This window comes from Choloepus didactylus, chromosome 8 (genome assembly GCF_015220235.1).
Source record: "Choloepus didactylus isolate mChoDid1 chromosome 8, mChoDid1.pri, whole genome shotgun sequence".
In the NCBI taxonomy this organism is placed as follows: Eukaryota; Metazoa; Chordata; class Mammalia; order Pilosa; family Megalonychidae; genus Choloepus; species Choloepus didactylus.
Window position 1 is genome coordinate 119,209,043 of NC_051314.1, and position 19,300 is coordinate 119,228,342.

Below are 19,300 nucleotides of genomic sequence, written 5' to 3' on the forward strand. Positions count from 1 at the left end.
GGAAAGCTTTGCTGCTTCTCCTGCTATTAGGACCTGAGGATAAGCAGGGAGCAGCCAGGAGAGGGCCAGACCCTATTTGATGGTGGGAGGTGGTGGGGGTGGAGGAATTCAGGTCCCCCTTTTGAATCAAGGAGAAATTCCTAGGCATTATTGTGGGACCTAGAAGGAATCAGTATCATTTATGGCCAGAGCTGGAAACAAGTGGCACACTCAGTTTGTTTATGAAGGAACTTTAATAAACAGATTATTTCCCAAGTTGTGGGCAGTGCACAGAAATCACAAGAGACAGTACAGTGTCCTGAGGCTGGTAGTAACTTGGTGTGGTTGCTGCCATATTTAGTTCTGAAGGAGAAAAAAAGAGCAGTTTCTGGAATCTGGATGGGGTGCTGTGTGGAGAGAGCCACCTGACAGAAGCTGTGATCTCAATCAAGTGATATGGCCATCCTACAGCGAGCCTGAAGGGAGGGAAGTAAGGGGAACAAGTACTCCAATCTTTGTCTCCTTGTTCTCTCTGATCTCCTGTTGTGCACCCTGTAAGTCAAACCCACCTGGAAGCCAGAGAGCTGGGAAGTCCATTGATAGATCCAGAGGGGTGTGCCTCCCAGGGTCAGAGCAGAGTGGGGAAGGGTAGAGGGTGGACTGAGTGGAGAATGGAAGATGGGGGATTTGCCAAATTTTAAAGCTGGGAGAAAACTTAGAAAACAACCAATCTGATTTCACAAATAAAGAAACAGAGCCACAGAGAGGTTAAGTAATGCTTTTAAGTAACGTGGCTTGTTGGTGGCAGAATTGTAACAGGGCCTGAGATTTCTTGACTCTCAATTCTGTGTCCCTTCTACTACATCATTCTTCTTATTACAGCAGTTTGGAAGGAAAGGCAAGTAGAATTAGAGTCAACTTATAGCTTATGATTACTGCTCTGAGTAGGTGCTCACTTCCACTTGTGATGCTATAGGGATTTGAGTTCAGAATTCAGTTAGGATTGGTTGTGTGGTTAACAAATATGTATGTTGAGGGGAATAATAAAGGATGATGCTTTATATTATTATGTAAGTATGTACCTAGAGTTGGCCTGATTACCTGCCATCTCAAATGGTTTCCTATTGATTCTGGCCTGGTTACAGGGCTCTCTTTGAGGTATGGGCTCACAGGCTTGTTGTAATCCTAGGCTCTGAAGTGAAGGCTGAATCTTTTATAGGTGCCCTGTTTCATCAGCAGAAACAAAGGGAAAGAGGGCTAATTTGTACACATACACATACATCACTCATATCAACATCAATTTACACATACACATATGAATGCAAATAAATACTCAGATACAGAGGCAATTACCAGTTAAGGACATTGACCTAGGGATGAGACCTATATGATGTCAAGAAGTTGGAAGTGGTATTGGTGTAGGGGGCAGGGAGGTCTGGGGTTTGGGACTCCTGTGAAAGTGACATTTAATCCTTATGACAGAACCTGTGGCACTTACTACAGTGCCTTCATTTGTTTATCTGTGGAGATGGAGAATGTTGACAAATTATTGGTATTCTCAGGTACTTACTCACTCTTCATTCACTAGTGTTATCAACAATGCATATTGAACACCTACCCTATGCCTGACAATTTGCTAAGATCTGGAGATAGATAAGAAAGACATGACTCCTACTCTCACTTCGTTAGGGTTTGTAAGAAAAACCATTTTACTAGCAAAAGTAGTGCGAGTTGGGTTCTGTCTTTCCTATACTCCACACAGGGAGAGCCACAATTAGCAATTGAAGAATGGATTTCTAATAAAATAAATGATAGCATGATGTAGTTGAAGTTGTCATATTACTTTGAGCAAAATTTGGTGGCTGTTGGGTGGATGGGGTGGGATGGGGTAAGTGCTGGCTGGCTCAAGAATTAAGTCTATTTTAAATATTGTTTATATTGGATATCAAGTTACTTACAGACTAACTTTTGAAGATGGCCTATTTCTAAGGTCAGTAGAAATTGTACTAAAACTGAAGAGGAGGATGTGGGGAAGGAGCTGTGACTCCTTTCAAAGTAATTTGAGGTAAAAGAAACTTATCTGCCTCTGAACAGAGCAAATTCACATTCAATTAATATCAGGCACCTGCTTTCAAGTAATTGTCTAATATTCACAACCACTCTGGAAGGTGAGGATAATAATCCCCTTTTTATAATAAAGAAAATGAGACCCAGATAACTTAAGTTACTGTTCCACCTCTCTACTACCTCAAAGATTTGTTAAATATCAGAGCCAAATTTTAATTCCAAATCTTTTGACTCACAGGTCCTTGCTTGCTTCACTGTATCATAAAGTCCTTCCAACTAAAATTTTATTATTTTTGCATCTTCAATCTATTGTTTCCTTTACTATTTTCTGCTCATCTGTTAGTACCTAGCTTGCAAGTCTCCTGATCTCCCAGGCAGGGCAAGGCAGCCTCCTATGGTACACCAGCGATGCTCTGTTATAGCTCTTAACCACGTAGTACTATAATTTCCTGTTTGTCTGTCTTCGTCACTCAACTCCATGCTCCTTGTAGATTGGATCCTATTCAGTGTTGGATACCATCTCCTAGCATATTCCCTGGCACTTGGAAAATGTGCAATAAACATTTCTCAAATTAGTCAATCTTCGCAGTAATCCTGTGGAAGCAGTTATTACCATGTTTTACGGTTCAGGGAGTTAAGGATCAGAGAGGTAAAGAAAATGATGCAAGATCACACAGCAAGTTAAAAATAAATGCATAAAACATGTCAATTTATTCAGAAGCTTTGTTCTCTCCATGAAAACACAGCATGATTATTGTTGCTGGGTAGAACTGGTGTTTGCAGAAGAGGCTTTGCTGAGGGTTGCAGTGGCTTGGAATGTGCTTAGGCCCTAGAGCTGGTCATTTTTGGGGGACTTGGAAATGGCCTTTTTCAACACCTAAATTTTACTAATCTACTTTAGCACAGGCTGCTTATCTGCAGCACAGGACACTGGGTGTTCTCTAGGGAGGTGCCTATAGGTTTGATGCTCCATGTCCTATCCTCTGCTCACCTCTTCCCTCCCAACATCTTCCTTTGACTGCCTTCTCAGTTTAGATTCCTGCTGCCTTGCTCCTGCACTTCTCTGTCATCCCACCCATTTTCACTGCCCATCCCCCTTCTGTATAGTCAGTGACAAGCCAATAATCTTTATTAACACTTGACAGTGTTATTTTGCTGTTAAACCAATACACACAATTGCTGTAATCTGCTGCCAAATGGTAATAATCAGAATCAGGTTTCAAAAGGTTTGGATTTCGGCAGAGCTGCCCACACTGTCCTTGGAGGCATATAAATTAATTATAGTTAAGAATTGTGTGCAGATGTTAGAAGAGAAACTTTGAACAATTTTGGTGTCTGCTCTTGCAGAATATTAAAGGGAAAAAAAAAAACCATGAGTGGCTGCTGCTGGTGAGAATACAGATCATCTATGTTTATATTACAAATTTCTATTAAAATGTGCACATGTAAAGAGATTTATGATTCTTTATTAGTTATCTGTACAGCCTTTGTGTCAAGTACTTGGGTGGCCGTAGAAGTGATATTTTGCTTTGTGCCTGCAGCAGGAAAGAAGAGCTTGGGTGGGAAAACCTGGATTTAGCCACTGGAAGTGTTGTGGAATAGAAGGGGGAGCTCAGGCAAGATAGGTCTCATTGAACCAAATTAGGCAAGAAGGATCTTACTTAGAAGTCTGTGGAAGGAAAATATTTCTACTGAGGATTCAATATTTCTTTTGCCCTTGGTAGTTGTGAGGCCATCTCCAAGTTCAGGTTTAAAGGAGCGGGTGGTCTTTGCCAGGGCACTCTTCTTAACTGTACTATGTAGGAGAATTTAATGGTGCATCCCCTGGGTCAAGGGTTTAGTTAATTTTTACCTATCTCTCTCTCCTCTCCCCCATCTCTCTGGCTCTTTCTTCTCTGACCACTTTCCCAGAAGTTGCTTAACTACGTTTTGTGTTCTTTGAGATATTCAAATGGATTTGGGGTTTGGCTACTGTTAGGAGTGTATTTAGGTTAAATCGATACTCCGGAAGGATCAAGGAGCATTGTTTAATGCTTATAGGTCACTGAATTAAAAATGGATTTGGCATGTCCACAGCATATCTAGGCAGACCGTTCTCTCCTCACTTGTGTCACAGGGGCACTGACTTAACACCTGCCCCCCACCCTTTCTTCCATTGCTCCTTTCTGAAAAAGAACAGGGGCTTTGAAAGAAAAAAATGGATGCTGGTAATAAAGGAGGAGACTAACAGAACTCAGAGAACTTTTAGGTTCTAAGTCAAACGAAACCAAAGTCGGATGTCTTTTGTATGTTATTTCTACAGACTTAGATGATGTTTAGTAGTTTAGCAGACACTAAATGTATTTGGAGGGTTGAGGATGGATTTGCAAATACTGAGTATGTAATTGGCATTGTATTTCATTTGGTAGTGAGAAAGATGATGGTTTTGTACTTCAGACTGACATAATAGTATATGTTTGAAATCTGTGACACTCATACTTCCTGGTTCATATGGCATGGGAAGCACGTCTGTTGCCTAAGCTAAATATTCTGACTTAGGAGCACCTATTAGGGTCAGTGTTTGACCTGCTTCTATGAATATGAGTTAAGAAAATACAACCTAAAACCTCAAATTGACTCAAAACTGTAAAAAAAATTTTTTTAAATTGTTAATCTTTAAAAAATGTTGGATCTGTTCTGCAGAATTGAGTTAATTATGCTTTTCAGTTCATGGTGCACATTCATTGTTGGTTCAGAGAAGGACGTCTGGTTTTAATTAATTAGTTTTTCTCCTACCTTTATTCTTCCATCGACATTTTGGATTAAGTTTGTAAAATTTGCAAAAAAAAAAACAAAAAACAAAACAAAACCCTGTTATTTTGATAAGTTAGGTTAATTTGGGAGAAAATGGAACTCTTTAGAATACTATGTCATCACAACTGTGAATCTGGCATATACTTATATTATTCAGGTCTTATTTCATAACCTTTAATAGTATTTTTAAACTCTCTCTGTAGTGGTCCTATGAATTCTTCATTAAGCTTTTACTTATGTGGTCATTTTTGGTATGAATATTATATTTTCTAGTCACTTAGAAGAAAGGAATTGATGTTTTTTAAGTGGATCTTTTACTTAGCATCTTTGCTATACTCATTGATTTTAATAGTTTGTCAATTCTGTTGGGTTCTCTATGTAGAAACCTAGGTATGAATTTCTATGTAGAGAACTCTATTATCCTCATATAGTGCCAGTTTTGTCTCTTCCTTTCCTATCCTTAAAACTTTTGTTCTTTTAACTTATTTTATTTACGGGATCTCCAGTAGCAATGATAGCACTGACCTTGCCTTTTTATCAATGTCAAAGGGAACGGAATCAAGAATTTTTGGTATACAGACTTACCAGGTAAAGGCTGGTGATGTCCTTCATTTCTTTTTATTCAAGAATTAAACAAAAACAAAAACATCCAAACACCTTAACAGTTACATTCATAAATAGGTATTTCCCTTAATCAAATGTGTTCATTTTTGGGGAAATTCTTTAAATGTCTCCTTTAGTCCATTAATGTGGTAAATTACTTTGACATACATTCTGAAATTAAGCCATCCTTGTGTTCCTGGTATAAACCAGACTTGCTTCATGATGTATTATTACTATTTTAAAATAATACTGTTTGTTTTGTTTAGCTAATATTTTATTAAGAACTTTTGCCTTTAAGTAATAAGTTAAATTAGAACAATAATCTTTTCTTGTACTAGACCTACCTGAATTTAGAATCACGCTCTCCCTTTTTTCTATTTTGTTCACCTCATATAAGCTTTCTCTTCCTTGAAAGTTTGTCATCTACAGAGCCATCTGTACCTGTTTCTTGTTTCTTTCTTTTTAGGGGTGTGGGCTCAGTTTTGTGTTATGGTTGTGGGCCTTTGAATACTATTTTACTTTCTTTAGTAGTTATTGTATTCAAATTTTCTCATTCTTTTGAGCCCCTTTTTGCTATTTTTATCAGATTTCTTATTTCCTCCTTTTGATTATGAAGTTCATTTATATTTTCTCTGTGTTTTCCTTGATTAATTTTGTAGAACTTTGTCTATTGTAGTCTTTTTAAAGAATCAGTTTTGTTTTTATTTCCTTTGGCTTGTGTTTCATTCATTTCTACCTTTATTATTTCCTTCCTTTCTAGGCTGACTCTGTTGACTGTTATATTCAATAAGTGAACATTTAATTATTTGTAATTAATTCTTTGTAATTTTCTTATTTTCTTATAAATGTATTTTAAGGCATAGGTTTTGCACTGATAACTGCTTTAGTTGTGCTCCTGAAATTTTGACATATAATATTTTCATTGTCATTCTGTTCAAAGGACTTTGTAGTTTCCCTTAATATGTCCTCTTTAACCTATTATTTAATAGTACTTTTTATGTTTTTTGGATATAGTATCTTTTAGTTGTCTTTAAAAAATTTATTTCTAATTTTGTTACATTATAGAAAAATAGCAATGATTTTATATTATTCTTTGGAATTTATTGAAGCATTTTTTGTAGATTTAACATTTTTCATGTCCTTTAAAAGAAATGTTTATGTATTTTTAGATATCAGAACTAGTTGAGTTTATTACTCTTGATTTGTTTCTGATCATTTATGTCTTATATTTCGTTTGTTGTATTTCTCTGTTTCTCTCTATGGTTATTTTAGTTTTATATATTTCAAGCCTGCATTTTTTTTTAGATTCATGTATGTTTATGATTATTATATCTTCTTGATATTAGAATGTGAGACCGAAATTTCTTCTTTTGATGTTTTTGCCTTTGAATATTATTTTGTCTGGTATTAACATTTTGATAGATATTCCCATATTGACCTCCTAAAAGGATATACTCATTTAATACTAACCTGCCTGCGATTCCTTGTTTCCCCAGATCCTCTAACGTGGCACATTTTAAGGCCTATTCCTCCTAGCTTTCTGTCTTTATAGTTAGCTTGGGAAACTGAACCTGGAGTACATTTCTGGCACTTTTAATCTTAATTTTACTCACTGCCTATCACATTCCAATGCAGTCTCCTTAATTGGATCATTCCAAGCAGGTCCTGACTGTACTAAAGAGTGGACTTGGAAAATTTGACTCAATCATTGATTAAATCACACTGTATCTGTCCTGTTGGGGTTCTCTCAGGTCTCATTTTCTTTCCGAGGACAGGGTTAGCCCAGCCTCTCACCCAGATGCATCTTTCATTGGGTCTGCTGTGGGCAAAGCGTAGATTGGTTCCTGCTGCAGTTACCCTGTACCAGTGATAGGACACTTGCTGTAGATCTGGAATTAGTCAGCTCAAGCTTAATGGAGGCAGAGGGCCAAAGAGGTGGACAGTCGACTGTGGTCCTGCTGCTCGGTTACTGGTTCAGCTGATGCCAAAATTCATAGCATATTTGGGTATGCTGAGCTCCACTGACTCGCAGTACTCACCCTGGCCTTGAATTCTGCTACTCAGCTGGGAAGCTGTCAGTGGAGTTTGCTGCTATCCTGAGGCCATGATGAGCCGTCTTCTTCAGGGTATTCTAGCCCTCAGAGAACTGATGTGCCTGGCCCCTTGTGAAGTGCCTCTTAACATTTCTTTCAGCCCCTGTCTGCCATTCTCTCACCCCACCTCCCACATGTTTGCTGTGTGCTTCCATAAATAGCTAGGCTCCTTGAAATGCTTCTATAGAAGTTTAAAGGGAGCATCCTTTGCATTCATAGAGTATTTTATATTCTTCAAAGCACTTCTATATATATATTATCATTTGATCTGCATAAAAACCCTCCAGATATGTAGGTAAAGTATATTGTCCTGATTTCACTGATGAGGAAACAGAGACAGTGATTTGGTGACTTGCCTATTCTCAGGCACTCAGAGAATATGGAACTGGTTTTAGAACCTAGTTTGGTTTTGGTTGATGGCTTCATTCATTCATTCATTCGTTAATATTATATGAGAGCAGCAGAATATAAAGAGCAAGGGCTTTGGATTTAGACAAATTTGAGTTTCAAACTTGATGCTGTTCCTTATTAGCTGTGTAATCTTGGTTGTGTACTTAATCTCTGATAAATACAATAAAAAATAATGCCTGAGTTTTCTCAGAACCAACAGAAAGGCTAAATTCTCCAAACTAGCATAGACTTATGTGATAAACCTCCTCTTCTGAGAAAGTTCCTACCAAGATAAGTGAAAAGCCAATTAAAATTTTGGTTAAGCATATCTTGCCCAGATAAAAATAAAGCCCCACTTAAACTTAACCTACCCTCTGTGACTAACAGGTTCCTGCTCCAAACAACAGACTCGAGCCAACTTCCTTCTTGCTGGTTGTAAAACTGCCTGCAAACTACCCAGCCTCAAAGCTTCTTTCACTTTTGTAGGCAATTTGGTTTCTTTCTACAGCAATTTTTGGTGTCCCTGCTAAAATGTTGTAAACTGCAGCTTGACTCTGATTTGTCTTTTGATTCCAGTTTCCTCATTTGTAATATAGGGAAAATTGTGACTTATAATGTTATTACAGATATCTCAGAATGCATGAAGATCATCTGGCAGTATGTGCTTGGCACATAGTAGGTTGAAATATTGTTGGTAAAAAATGGTCAAATGTTGGCAATTTTAAATGGTTCAATTTAATGGTAAAAACTTAGTACTGGCTACCATTTGTTGAGTGCTTCCCTGTTGTGTGTGAGGCACTGCTAGGCTTCAAGAATACAAATTGAATTGAGACAAGGTCTTTATATGTTGGTCTCTTCTACTAGACTGTGGTTCTGGAGGATTGTGCCAGTGTTTTATTCGTTGTTACATACTCAAAATGGAGAATAGTGCTAGTTTGTAGGCACTCAGTAAATGCTTGATGAACTGAAAACTTTTCTTCCCACAAAGAGGTTACCAACTAGTTAAGGTAGGCAGACACATAACCATATAATTACAATAAAAGCAATTCTCAACTCTACTGGAGGAGGGGGCGGTTAAGTGGAGTGGAGAAGAGGGGCAAGACTTCATAGAGCAGGTGCATCAGGACTACCCCTGGTCTGTCTGAGGAAGGGAACAAAGCTACTTTGCTTATCTTGTACTACCTGCTTTCATGTAGCCAACCCCCTTCTAATGTGTGAAATTGAGTTTGTGTTCAAAGCAGCCTCTTTATTTGTCTCACAGTCCCTCTTTTACTGATATCTCCCATAATGTATTGCTTTGTAAACTGCTGTGCTATGGCCTGAGTATAAAAGAGATGCTCAGTAAAACCAGATTCTATTCTTTAAGTGTCACAACTAGCAATTGCATAACAAAGTATAATATATTGTGGGAGAAGAAATAGAGGAATCCAAGAAATATTTTAAAGAGAGCAAATAAAACATCAAAGTGGTCAAGTGTAGAGTGCATTAAAGTTAATAAACTGTCATGACAGAATGGACCACTTTTCAATGTGAAGGAATTTAATTTAGTGAGTTATAACTAGGATTAGAATCTCATTGGAATGAAGTTAGTCACTAGTCTTGCCAAATTCTAAGTCTTTTTGGTTCTCCTTGAGAATCAGTCTTCATAATTTAACAGAGTTGTGTGTGTGTGTGTGTGTGTTTGTCCACAGCTCTTTTTGAGGTGCTAAGCCTGTGTGTCTTCCTGTATGAATAGTCACTGCTGCTCAGCTCTCTATCTTGTTGCCTTTCTTTAAGCTCTGGGAATAGGAATTCAGACCCAGCTCTCTGCTAGCCTGGGTACAGTTGATCAGGAGGGGTTTCCAAGGCCCACATAGTCATACCTTGTTTCCACAGACAGACCAGAAAACTGTCAGGAGTCGACTTTGCTCAGGCGTGAACCACTGAGTTACTGGTCTTACTTGCAAGAAATAGAAAAGGCAATTGATACAGGTCTCCTTCTTGGCAGTGTTGAAGGATGACTACAACAGCAAGAGTTCCAAAGTGTTTCTGCCAAGAACTGGATTGGAGTTTGTGCTTCTTCAGCCACAAAATGTCCCCAGCATCTTACTCCCAAATCATTAATGCTCTTTGCAGTCAGTCTGCCCAGCCAGAAGACTTCTTATCTTTATTTTTTCAATACCCTCATTAGTCCTTTTTGTTTTTAGGACCCTAATATTTCACCTTTTTTTTCAAATAAGCAGGAAATATTAAGCAGCATTTTTATCCCTGCTTATGCTCTTTTTGTGGAAGAATGAGAATCCCTGGTTCTGGTTCTAGGTGCAGCTTGTGGAATATTTACTAGGTGTTTAAAAATGCTATATTTATATATTGGCATGATGGTATTACAATACCACACTAGAAGTGTGATCTTGGGCAAATTACATAACCGTTTTGAGCTTCACTTCCTTCATTTGAGAAATGGGAATAAAATGTCTAATTTATAGGGTTTCTGTGAGACCAAAGAGATTGCATATTAGTGCACAGCACATAACAGATATAATAAATGATCATTAAAAACAGATCAAAGCAACATAAGCTTGACGAATCCTATTTAAATAAGAGGAGCTCTTGCAGAATGGTGGGAAGCATAAGGAGAAATGACCAAGGCTTATACTTTATACAGAGCTGAGTCCTTAGTCTGGTTCACAGTGTAAAATTTAGGGACACAAGTGGTGGAAGTAAAATGGCATGTGTTCATTGTAGGTGAGAGGTGGTGAATTGTACACAAATGCGGAATCATTTTAGGAAGTCACTTCTATAAGATGTCATAAGAATACACTGGAAAACATTTTCAAAGGTACCGCTAACATGACTGCAAATATTAATAGTATTTGCTAGTTTCCATACTTTGATGTATAGACAGATCAGGATAAAACCGTACCTTATAATAACCAGTGCTGTGAGAGACAATGGAATATGAATTGATTTAAATGTCAGAAGATCTTGGTTAAGGTTGATTTCACTTAATTGGTTCATGACCTTGGGCAAATCACTTAGCTTCCTTGAACCTTGGCTTCAACATCCATAAAATGGGGATGATAGTATTCGTTCTTATTTTTTTCATTAGGTTATTGTCAGGATTGACTGGGTAGAGATAATGCCTAGAAAAGAACTGCCCACATGTTGGTTGTTCCTGTGATTTAATATTCAGAGGCAAATACTAAAAGCTCTTCAGGATTGCTGAAGAGTTTTTCAGCTGTTGTCTGAAAGTAAAGTCAGCAAGAATGTGGGGCTCATGTAGATGTAACTCCCTACATCCTGCTTATCCAGGCCATGTTTTGTTGGTAGCCTCTGCTGAGCCCATTTTGCTGCTCACTTTACCTGACCTATACCATCCCCTTGGCCCAAGAGCAGTTCAGAGGTGGGCTGTGACAGGAGAGCCAGAAATCAGGCAGCCACAGCAAGACCCCTGGCTCCTGACTTCTTTATTTGTGCACCTGGTGTCACTACCTGGAGCACCTGCAACCTCCTTCCCTCATTAGTTTCTGTGTATTCCTGGTGATGGCTATATCAGTAGCATCTTTAATTGTCTTGCTTAAGGATTTCTGACAATTTTTAAAGTTTCTTTTTGTCCTCATTCTGAGCAAGTGCCCGAGATCAGCGACCAGGTTAGAAGGTAGAAGTTGGGTTTGATCAGAGAGAAGAGATAAGCCCCTTCCTTAACTTGCAGTATCCAGCCTTTCCCAGACAAGTTATATAGTGGATCTTCTGCTAACCCTTCTGTCTCTTTATATTTGCAGGGAGTCGAAGAGTTGAAGATGAAGCCCAGAGCAGAGTGCTGTTCTCCCAAGTTCTGGTTGGTGTTAGCTGTCCTGGCTGTGTCAGGCAGCAGAGCTCGCTCCCAGAAGAGCCCCCCCAGCATCGGCGTTGCCGTCATCCTTGTGGGCACTTCAGACGAGGTGGCCATCAAGGATGCCCACGAGAAAGATGATTTCCACCATCTCTCCGTGGTTCCCCGTGTGGAACTGGTAGCCATGAACGAGACTGACCCGAAGAGCATCATCACCCGCATCTGTGATCTCATGTCTGATCGGAAGATCCAGGGGGTGGTGTTTGCTGACGACACTGACCAAGAAGCCATCGCCCAGATCCTTGATTTCATTTCGGCCCAGACTCTCACCCCCATTCTGGGCATCCACGGGGGCTCCTCGATGATAATGGCAGATAAGGTAAAAGGGGGCTGCAGTAAGAAGAGCCTGGTGGAGGGTGGGGGTTGTATTAAGAACTATATAATGCATTTGTTTTAATGAAACACCTGGTTATTAAAGATGGAAGGTAACCAGAATGCATTGAATGGGTGCATAGATCAGTAATTGGTCTAATAGTTTGAAGATGAAAGTGAGGGCAAGATGCTGGTACTTGAAAGCTCCTATAGTTTTGAACAGGTTTGAAAATGCACTCACCAAAATGACTAAGATGTGGAAGCTAGTAGCTCTGTGGTATATTTTCTTCAAATAGGTGTATGAGTAGTGCCTTCAAAACTTTAAAATAAGAGGTACGCTTATTTTTCCTTAGTAATTTATGTTCTGCCCCCATACCAGTTTGTGAACATAAAAAGAAAAATCCCTTGAGGCAGGTAACTCCTCTCCTTAAAGAAGAAAATGTCATAGGGAAGTAATTCTTGCTAAGGTGTTCGCACTCATCATACACATTCGAATGGATTTTAATCCAGGGAGCCAGTAGCAGCTGCATTTTCCCCATGCTTAGATTTGAAGGCAGTGGTTCTTAACCTTGGCTGCACATTGGAATCACCTGAAAAGCTTTCAGCACTCCTGATGCTTGGTTACAACTCCAAAGATTCTGATGTATTAGTCTGGGGTATGCCCAAGGTTCGGGATTTTTCAAAAGCTCCCCGTGAATTTCTAGCGTGCAGTCGAGGTTGAGAATAACCATTTTAAGGCCTTACAAAAATCTTAGCCTCTCCCGCACTAATATTAGATTAATTGTCATATGACATTGATGCTTATTCTGTAACTGCAGAAAAAGTGTTCTGTTTTTATTTTGGTTAAGTTTTGTTTTTATGTTTTTTTGGGTATTTGGTTATTTTTCCTTGCTTTATTGATTATTATTCATTGTTTAGGTGCAGCACTTCTCACATTTGTATTGTCCTTGGCATTCGTTCCTTTCTTAGAATGATTCCTCTCACCACAAGTGCAAAATTTAATGTTTTTATATCACTTTGGTTTTTTTATACTCTGTACATTCGTGTTGCCATTTTATACTTCTTGTCCCTTTCAAAACTTCCTTTACTGTCGTACTTAAAATGCTGTGGCATTAATGATGTTTGTAAATACCTCAAAACTTAGTACAGACACCATGAGCATGCTAAGGCAGTGTGGGTTGGCAGAGGTTATAGTCACCTGTGTGGCCACTATCCCCCCTGTTGGCACCAAGTGGAGATGACTAGCCTCTCTTTGAGACTTGCTTTTTAATTCAGCCTAGGAAAAGTCAAGTAAAAGTAGTACATGGAAGAACTTCAGCATCATATAAGAAAGATATGGTTCCATTCATATGGAAACAATTACAGCTGTTAAAAAACAATTGCTGAGAGGAGTATCCCATGCTAGAGAAATGGGATAAACCTAGAATGGAAAGTGGAGACAGACTATGACAAAAGCCAATGAGTTTTTGCTTCAGGTGGATTTTTTCTTTCTTTTTAACAACATTGTCCTTAGAAAATTGCAATGTATTTTCGAAGTGGTGTTTTGAGAACACAATATTGCCGTGAAAGAATGCTGATATGGATAAAAGTCAAATTTTGAATATTTTTAGAAGAGTGCATATTTATTTTGAGGGCATAACAGTGAAAAAGATTAAAAACGTTTCATTTTTTAATTTGCTCATGTGGACTCTTGTGCAACCTATGCTATTTTTTCCCCCCAGTAGAAAGGTTATTGGCTAGACTAGTTGTTTGCTTCTTTTTTGTCTCTCTCAAATAAAAAACAAATATCTGATAATACGGTGTAAGATTCAGACCAGGCAGAGAGATGTGATTTTCTCGTTCATTGATGTATTCTTGGTGTTTATAACATGCTAGGCACTCAGTGCTTTGCATGCATTATCTTATTAAATCCTCTTAGCCCAGTAAGCCAAGTGGTATTTACCTCCATTTTACAGATGGGGAAACTGAGGCTCAGAGAGCTTAAATCACATATTCAAGATGGCATTACTAATAAGTAGAGCTAGGATTTCATCATTGTTTGCTGACTCAAAGGACTGTGTACTCTTTACCTCTCAAGAAAATGGAGAGGCTGGTTAAGGTTTCACATACTTACCTATATTTCCTCCACTATTATATAGCATTGTGGTGAATGTTATCTGACTAAAGGTAATCCATCACTTCACTCATAATCAGGCCATACTGGAATTATTTTTTCTGTGAATCTGACTAAAGGAGAGAATGAATGAGAATATGAAATAGTGTAGCACGTAGGCATAGCGCTAATCCATGGAAGGCCCATTGTGTACTGCCATTAGGGAGTGAAAGAGAGGATGAAGGCCGTGAGATGGATTTTTCCAGGTACTATGAGATCCCCCTCTGGTCTCTTTCCCCATGTCCCTGCCTGCATTGCTACTTAACCCAAATAGTTCCTCTTGTCTTTTCCTCTTCCTGCCAAAGAAAGGAGTTGAACTATGACTTTTAGGCTCCTTCCTAATGGCCTAAATATCTGAGTTGTGACCAGAAGAGAAGAGTTTTAAAAAGTGGGCAGCACAAAGGACAAACAAAAATAGGAGCTCCTAAGAACACAGAAACAGGAGTGTTGGCAGCTCAGTCCTGAGGAGTTGGGGGTCTTGAATAGGTGACTGCAGAGGAAGGTGTAGATTGGGCAACACTAAGATCCCAGGAGCCGAGCAGAGACTTAGAGGATTTGCAAGCGTCTCCCGGAGCTCAGAGAAATAAACTTTGGGGCAAGTTTTAAAAAAAAAGTATTTCAAATTCAAAGCCAGGTTATTTATTTTTTTTAAGCCAATTTTTAAGTACCATGACCACATTTTACAAACATAGAAGGGGACAGAGTTTGACAACTATGAATCTTCTTATAGGGCAATAGGACAAAACATTTGAAATTGGGACTGATGCAGAAAATGTAAGAACTATAGATTTGCTACCTTTGAGGCTTGTAGTAACCAATTGAAGGATGGAAAATAAGCCTTCCATTTTGCTTCCCTCTTCTAGGGGAATCATACTTGTCATTCTATTTTAACTTTGTTTCAAATGAAAACACACATATTAAGTGTCCTAGTGGAAGCCTGCATTACAGGAATAAGGCCCCTATGGGTAAGGAGTTAGTGATGTAGCAAAGACAGCAGTTATAAAGACTTTTGACAAAAATAGACACAAGTCCAAAGTATTCACTTTTTTGCATATGTTAATTAATAAATCCATTAACTAGTGCTCTGCTTTCCCATATAAGGAAATGTACCTTATATTGTGGTAGAAAGAAATATGGGAACTGCTCAGCAGAGCTTTAAAATACCAGAATTTGGAGTCAGACACAGCTGGCTTTAGTGTTCACTTCCTGGATATGGAAATCTAAACCAGTCATGACCACTTTCTCTAAGCCTTGGTTTCCTTGCCTGTATAATGGGGATAATGATGTATACATTATGGGGTTGTTGAGGATTAAATGAGATATTGCACAGAAAGTGCTTTGCTCCATGCCTGGCACATAGTGGGTGTTCAATAAAGAGTGTTTTCCACTTTAGAGCCTCTAGTAGCATTCGGCAGATTAAGCTGTAGGTTGTGTGGAACAGTCTGAAGAAAGGGAGCAGGTTTTGTCACTGGAAAAGAAGAGAATTAATAGCACCTAAGCTAATTGTAGGGACTTTTCTGTGGTGAAGACCAACAAGGAAGGGAGTCGTGACCTGGGAAGTGGTCTGGGAGCCTTGGTCCAGGGAAGCTGGGGCTCGTCTATGGTACGGAAGCCTGCCGTGGCCAAAAAGGGCATGTTCGGTTAAAGTAAAGCTGTAACCAGAGAGGAACTGCTGAGTGCTTGTAACAGAAGATTGTTTAGAATAGTAACATTTTAAACATATTTGAGGTGCTTTTTGGCAGTTGCCCACCTGAGTGTAAAGAGCTTATTTTATTTTGCTTTGTTTTAATTGCTTTTATTGTCTCTGAGATCCTGGATTTAGGCTGCCCATCTGAATCCAAATAACGAGCTGTAGCTAGACGTACTTCCGTTTTCTTTCTAGGACGTTTCTCTATTGATTTATTGCAATCTTTCTTGGGTTTTTAGATTTTAGCTCTGAGGGGTCAAGTAACTAATCCAGGATATCACAGCTCACAATTAGCCATGGGACTGGGATTCAAATCCCAGAAATACTTATCTTGAAGTGCATGCTCTTTTTATAATACAATTCTGCCTCACATAGCATTGAACTAAAAATTACAAGTCCTGAGTGTTGGTCTCCATTCTGACCAGCTTTGGAACTTTGGGCAAACAAATCACTTAAGTTACATGATACTCATTTTATAGTTTAGGAGATTTAAATTGTTTTTCTGTCCTACCAACTTTACTGCATGTTGAAGAGGAAATGAATTAAGTATGTGAAAAATTTTAGAAAAGTACCATGCAAAGATACTTTAAAGGAGGAGTGTAAGGAGTGGTGGCCTTACGACCAATAAAAATGGCTTGGGCAGGAGGTAGGAAGGAAAATAGAAAGATGGAAGTTGTCATAGGCTCGGGGAAGTGGACACAAGATTCAGCATTTAATGCTACAAGTATAGAAGAGAAAAGGATATGCTGGGTAAAGGGTCAGGGTCTGGAAATGGGTGGATTGATCAGAGTGAAGTACAGTGCCTAAAACATGCATCACACTCAAGATCTTGTTCCTCACTAAGGACATGTGAAAATATTCTTACTATGGAATCTTGCTATGATTGTTTCCTTTCTAAGTTGTTTGGTTGAGAATTGATGCTTTGAATAGCGCTCTTATTTTCTGGACAAAGGGCCACATTTTTTAATCCAACTGGGACTAGGAAGATGTCCCCACTCGTCTTTGGCTCCATGTGCTCTCCCTCCTTCTCCTACCCTCTCCATTGCCTGCCCAAATGGCGATGACTTTGGAGAGTAAATGAGCCAGCAATGATGTGTGACACTGTGAATACAGTACTGTCTTTCTTTTGCTCATGTGGGTTTCCATATCCAACATAAATCTTGAAACCAAGATGGCCATGCTACTCATAACTTACTCTGTGTTTCTTTTCTAACTTTTGGATTCTCTTAGTTTTTATTTATTTGTTTTTACCTTGCTTTTAGTTGTCTGTCGTATAGTAATCCTTGGGACAGAGTAGTTCAGGAGGAAACATTTCTTGATGAGGAGCGTTAAGATGTAAAGGTGGGAAAGGCAAGAGAGGAGCAAAGCTGGTATGTGTTTTATCTTAACTTTGTGTGAGGAATGATGTTAAGCATTTTCATTCCTAAATGCAGTTCTGTGAGGTAGGTAGTAGTATTTATTTTCTGTAGATGGGAAACTAAAACAGTTTAAGTACCTTGGCCAAAGTCACACAGATAGAAAAATAGTGGGACTGGTATCCAAATGCAGTTATGTTTAACTTCAAAACCTTTGTCTAGTCTACCTGTTGAGGAAGTGAAAAGCAGGATCGAATTGCCTGCCTGGAGTTCAGTCTCGCTTCTTCATTTTCCCTGCTTCCTTAAACTATATGTTAGGGGAGAATGGATGACCCATTCTAAGACACTAAACTTTGCAGCGAAGCAGCCTTGAAGTCTGACTGGATTCATGGTCTTAGAACTTGCTTCTGTGGAATGTTTTTGTTGGCCAGTCTATCCTGGAGCTAGGATTTGCTCTAAAGAGAGTAACCACTTGAAGTCCAGGTAAAGTTTTAATGCTTGTAAAAACAGAAGGCCCAGAAATTGCTTAGATATTCACAGAAATAATACTTTCTGGTGCTAGAAAGTATTACATGGACATTGTATTGTCATGTATCCTCCAGGAAAGTGATGGTGTGTCTCTAGGAGGGCAGTGGCACAACATGGAAAGAAGGCAAGCTGTGGGACCAATAGACTTGATCACTGCTCATCCCAGTCACATGACCTTAGTTATGCTCTTTCAACTTTCTGAGCCTCAGTATCTCCATTTGTAAAAGGGGACAGAAATAGCCCTTAAATGAGGCAGTGCATGTGGTGTGTGATAAGCAATAGGATCTCAGTGTATACTACCTTGTATTTTAATATACCAGATCTTACCTACATCATTTGAGGAAAATGGGATCCTATTTTTTTTTCTTATTAACTGAAACGGAAGAGACAAAGATGCCAATATGCTTCATTTTAGGCCTGGTAGATAAGCAGCGGCTCAGAGGGTACTGCCTCAATAGGGATATAATTACTGATTGTGACAAGATCAGAACTTATCAACATTTTCAAGGCAGAGGCATATGGTGATTTCAATAAACTGATACTCATAGGATATAAGCAATGAAAATAAGTCAAGAACACCACAAAAAGCACGGTATAAAGAAATAATATTTGAACCCAGGGGTTCTGGTTTGCTAAAGCTGCCGAAATGCAAAATAACAGAAAACGACTGGCTTTTACAAAAGGGGTTTATTCGATTACAAATTTACAGTTCTAAGGCCGTAAAAGTGTACCAACTAAGGTATCAACAAGAGGATACCTTCACTGAAGAAGGTATCTGGGGTTCCTCCGTCACATGGGAAGGCACATGGTGACATCTAGTGTTCCTTCTCTCCTTGGCTCCGGTTTCAAAATGGCTTTCTCCAAAATGTCTCTGGGCATTTTCTCTCTAAGTATCTCTCAGATTTCTTGAAAATGTTTGCCTTTTCTCCTCTCATACAGAGGATGCCAGTAAAATAATTAAGACCCACCTTGAATGGGCAGGGTCACATCTCCATGGAAATAATCTAATCAAAAGATTCCACCCACAATAAATCTGCACCCACAAGACTGGACTAAAAAAATATGGCTTTTGTGGGGTGCATGATAGTTTCAAACCAGCACACAGGGTTACTCATAAATTTGGATGTGTTGAAGTATAAGGAAAAGTGAATTATTAGATGAGGGAAATATTAAAGGTACTAGGCAAGAAGTAATAATAAGCTATAGCTCCAGGAGGACAGTTAAATTACTAAATGTCTTCATTCAATTTTTAATATATTACACTGATGTTGCTGAAAAACTCCTTGCATTATGATTTCTACTGCAAGAGAATATTTGTATTCCTCTGTCTGAGACTTGTGATTCTTTTATTTTGCCTCACTCTTAGATGTCAGATCTACATCTTATTGGAAATTACATTTTGATTCTGTGTTTTAAGAACCCAGCATGCATGAGAGTAAAATTAAAAGCTATTTTTATTCAACTTTTCTA

At 38.7% G+C, this 19,300-nt stretch overlaps 1 protein-coding gene across 5 annotated transcripts in view; it reads left to right on the top strand.

Annotated features, from left to right (window-relative positions):
• The window catches only part of GRIN2B (glutamate ionotropic receptor NMDA type subunit 2B), a 511,855-nt gene that overhangs the window by 103,519 nt on the left and 389,036 nt on the right, over positions 1-19,300 (top strand). For all 5 annotated transcript variants that reach the window (XR_005218349.1, XM_037846031.1, XM_037846030.1 and 2 more), the window contains one exon: positions 11,687-12,115. Coding sequence is in view for 4 of the 5 variants with exons in the window: in XM_037846031.1 (XP_037701959.1) it covers positions 11,705-12,115 (411 nt within the window). In the remaining variant the exon portion in view is untranslated. The remainder of the gene's footprint in view (positions 1-11,686; positions 12,116-19,300) is intronic.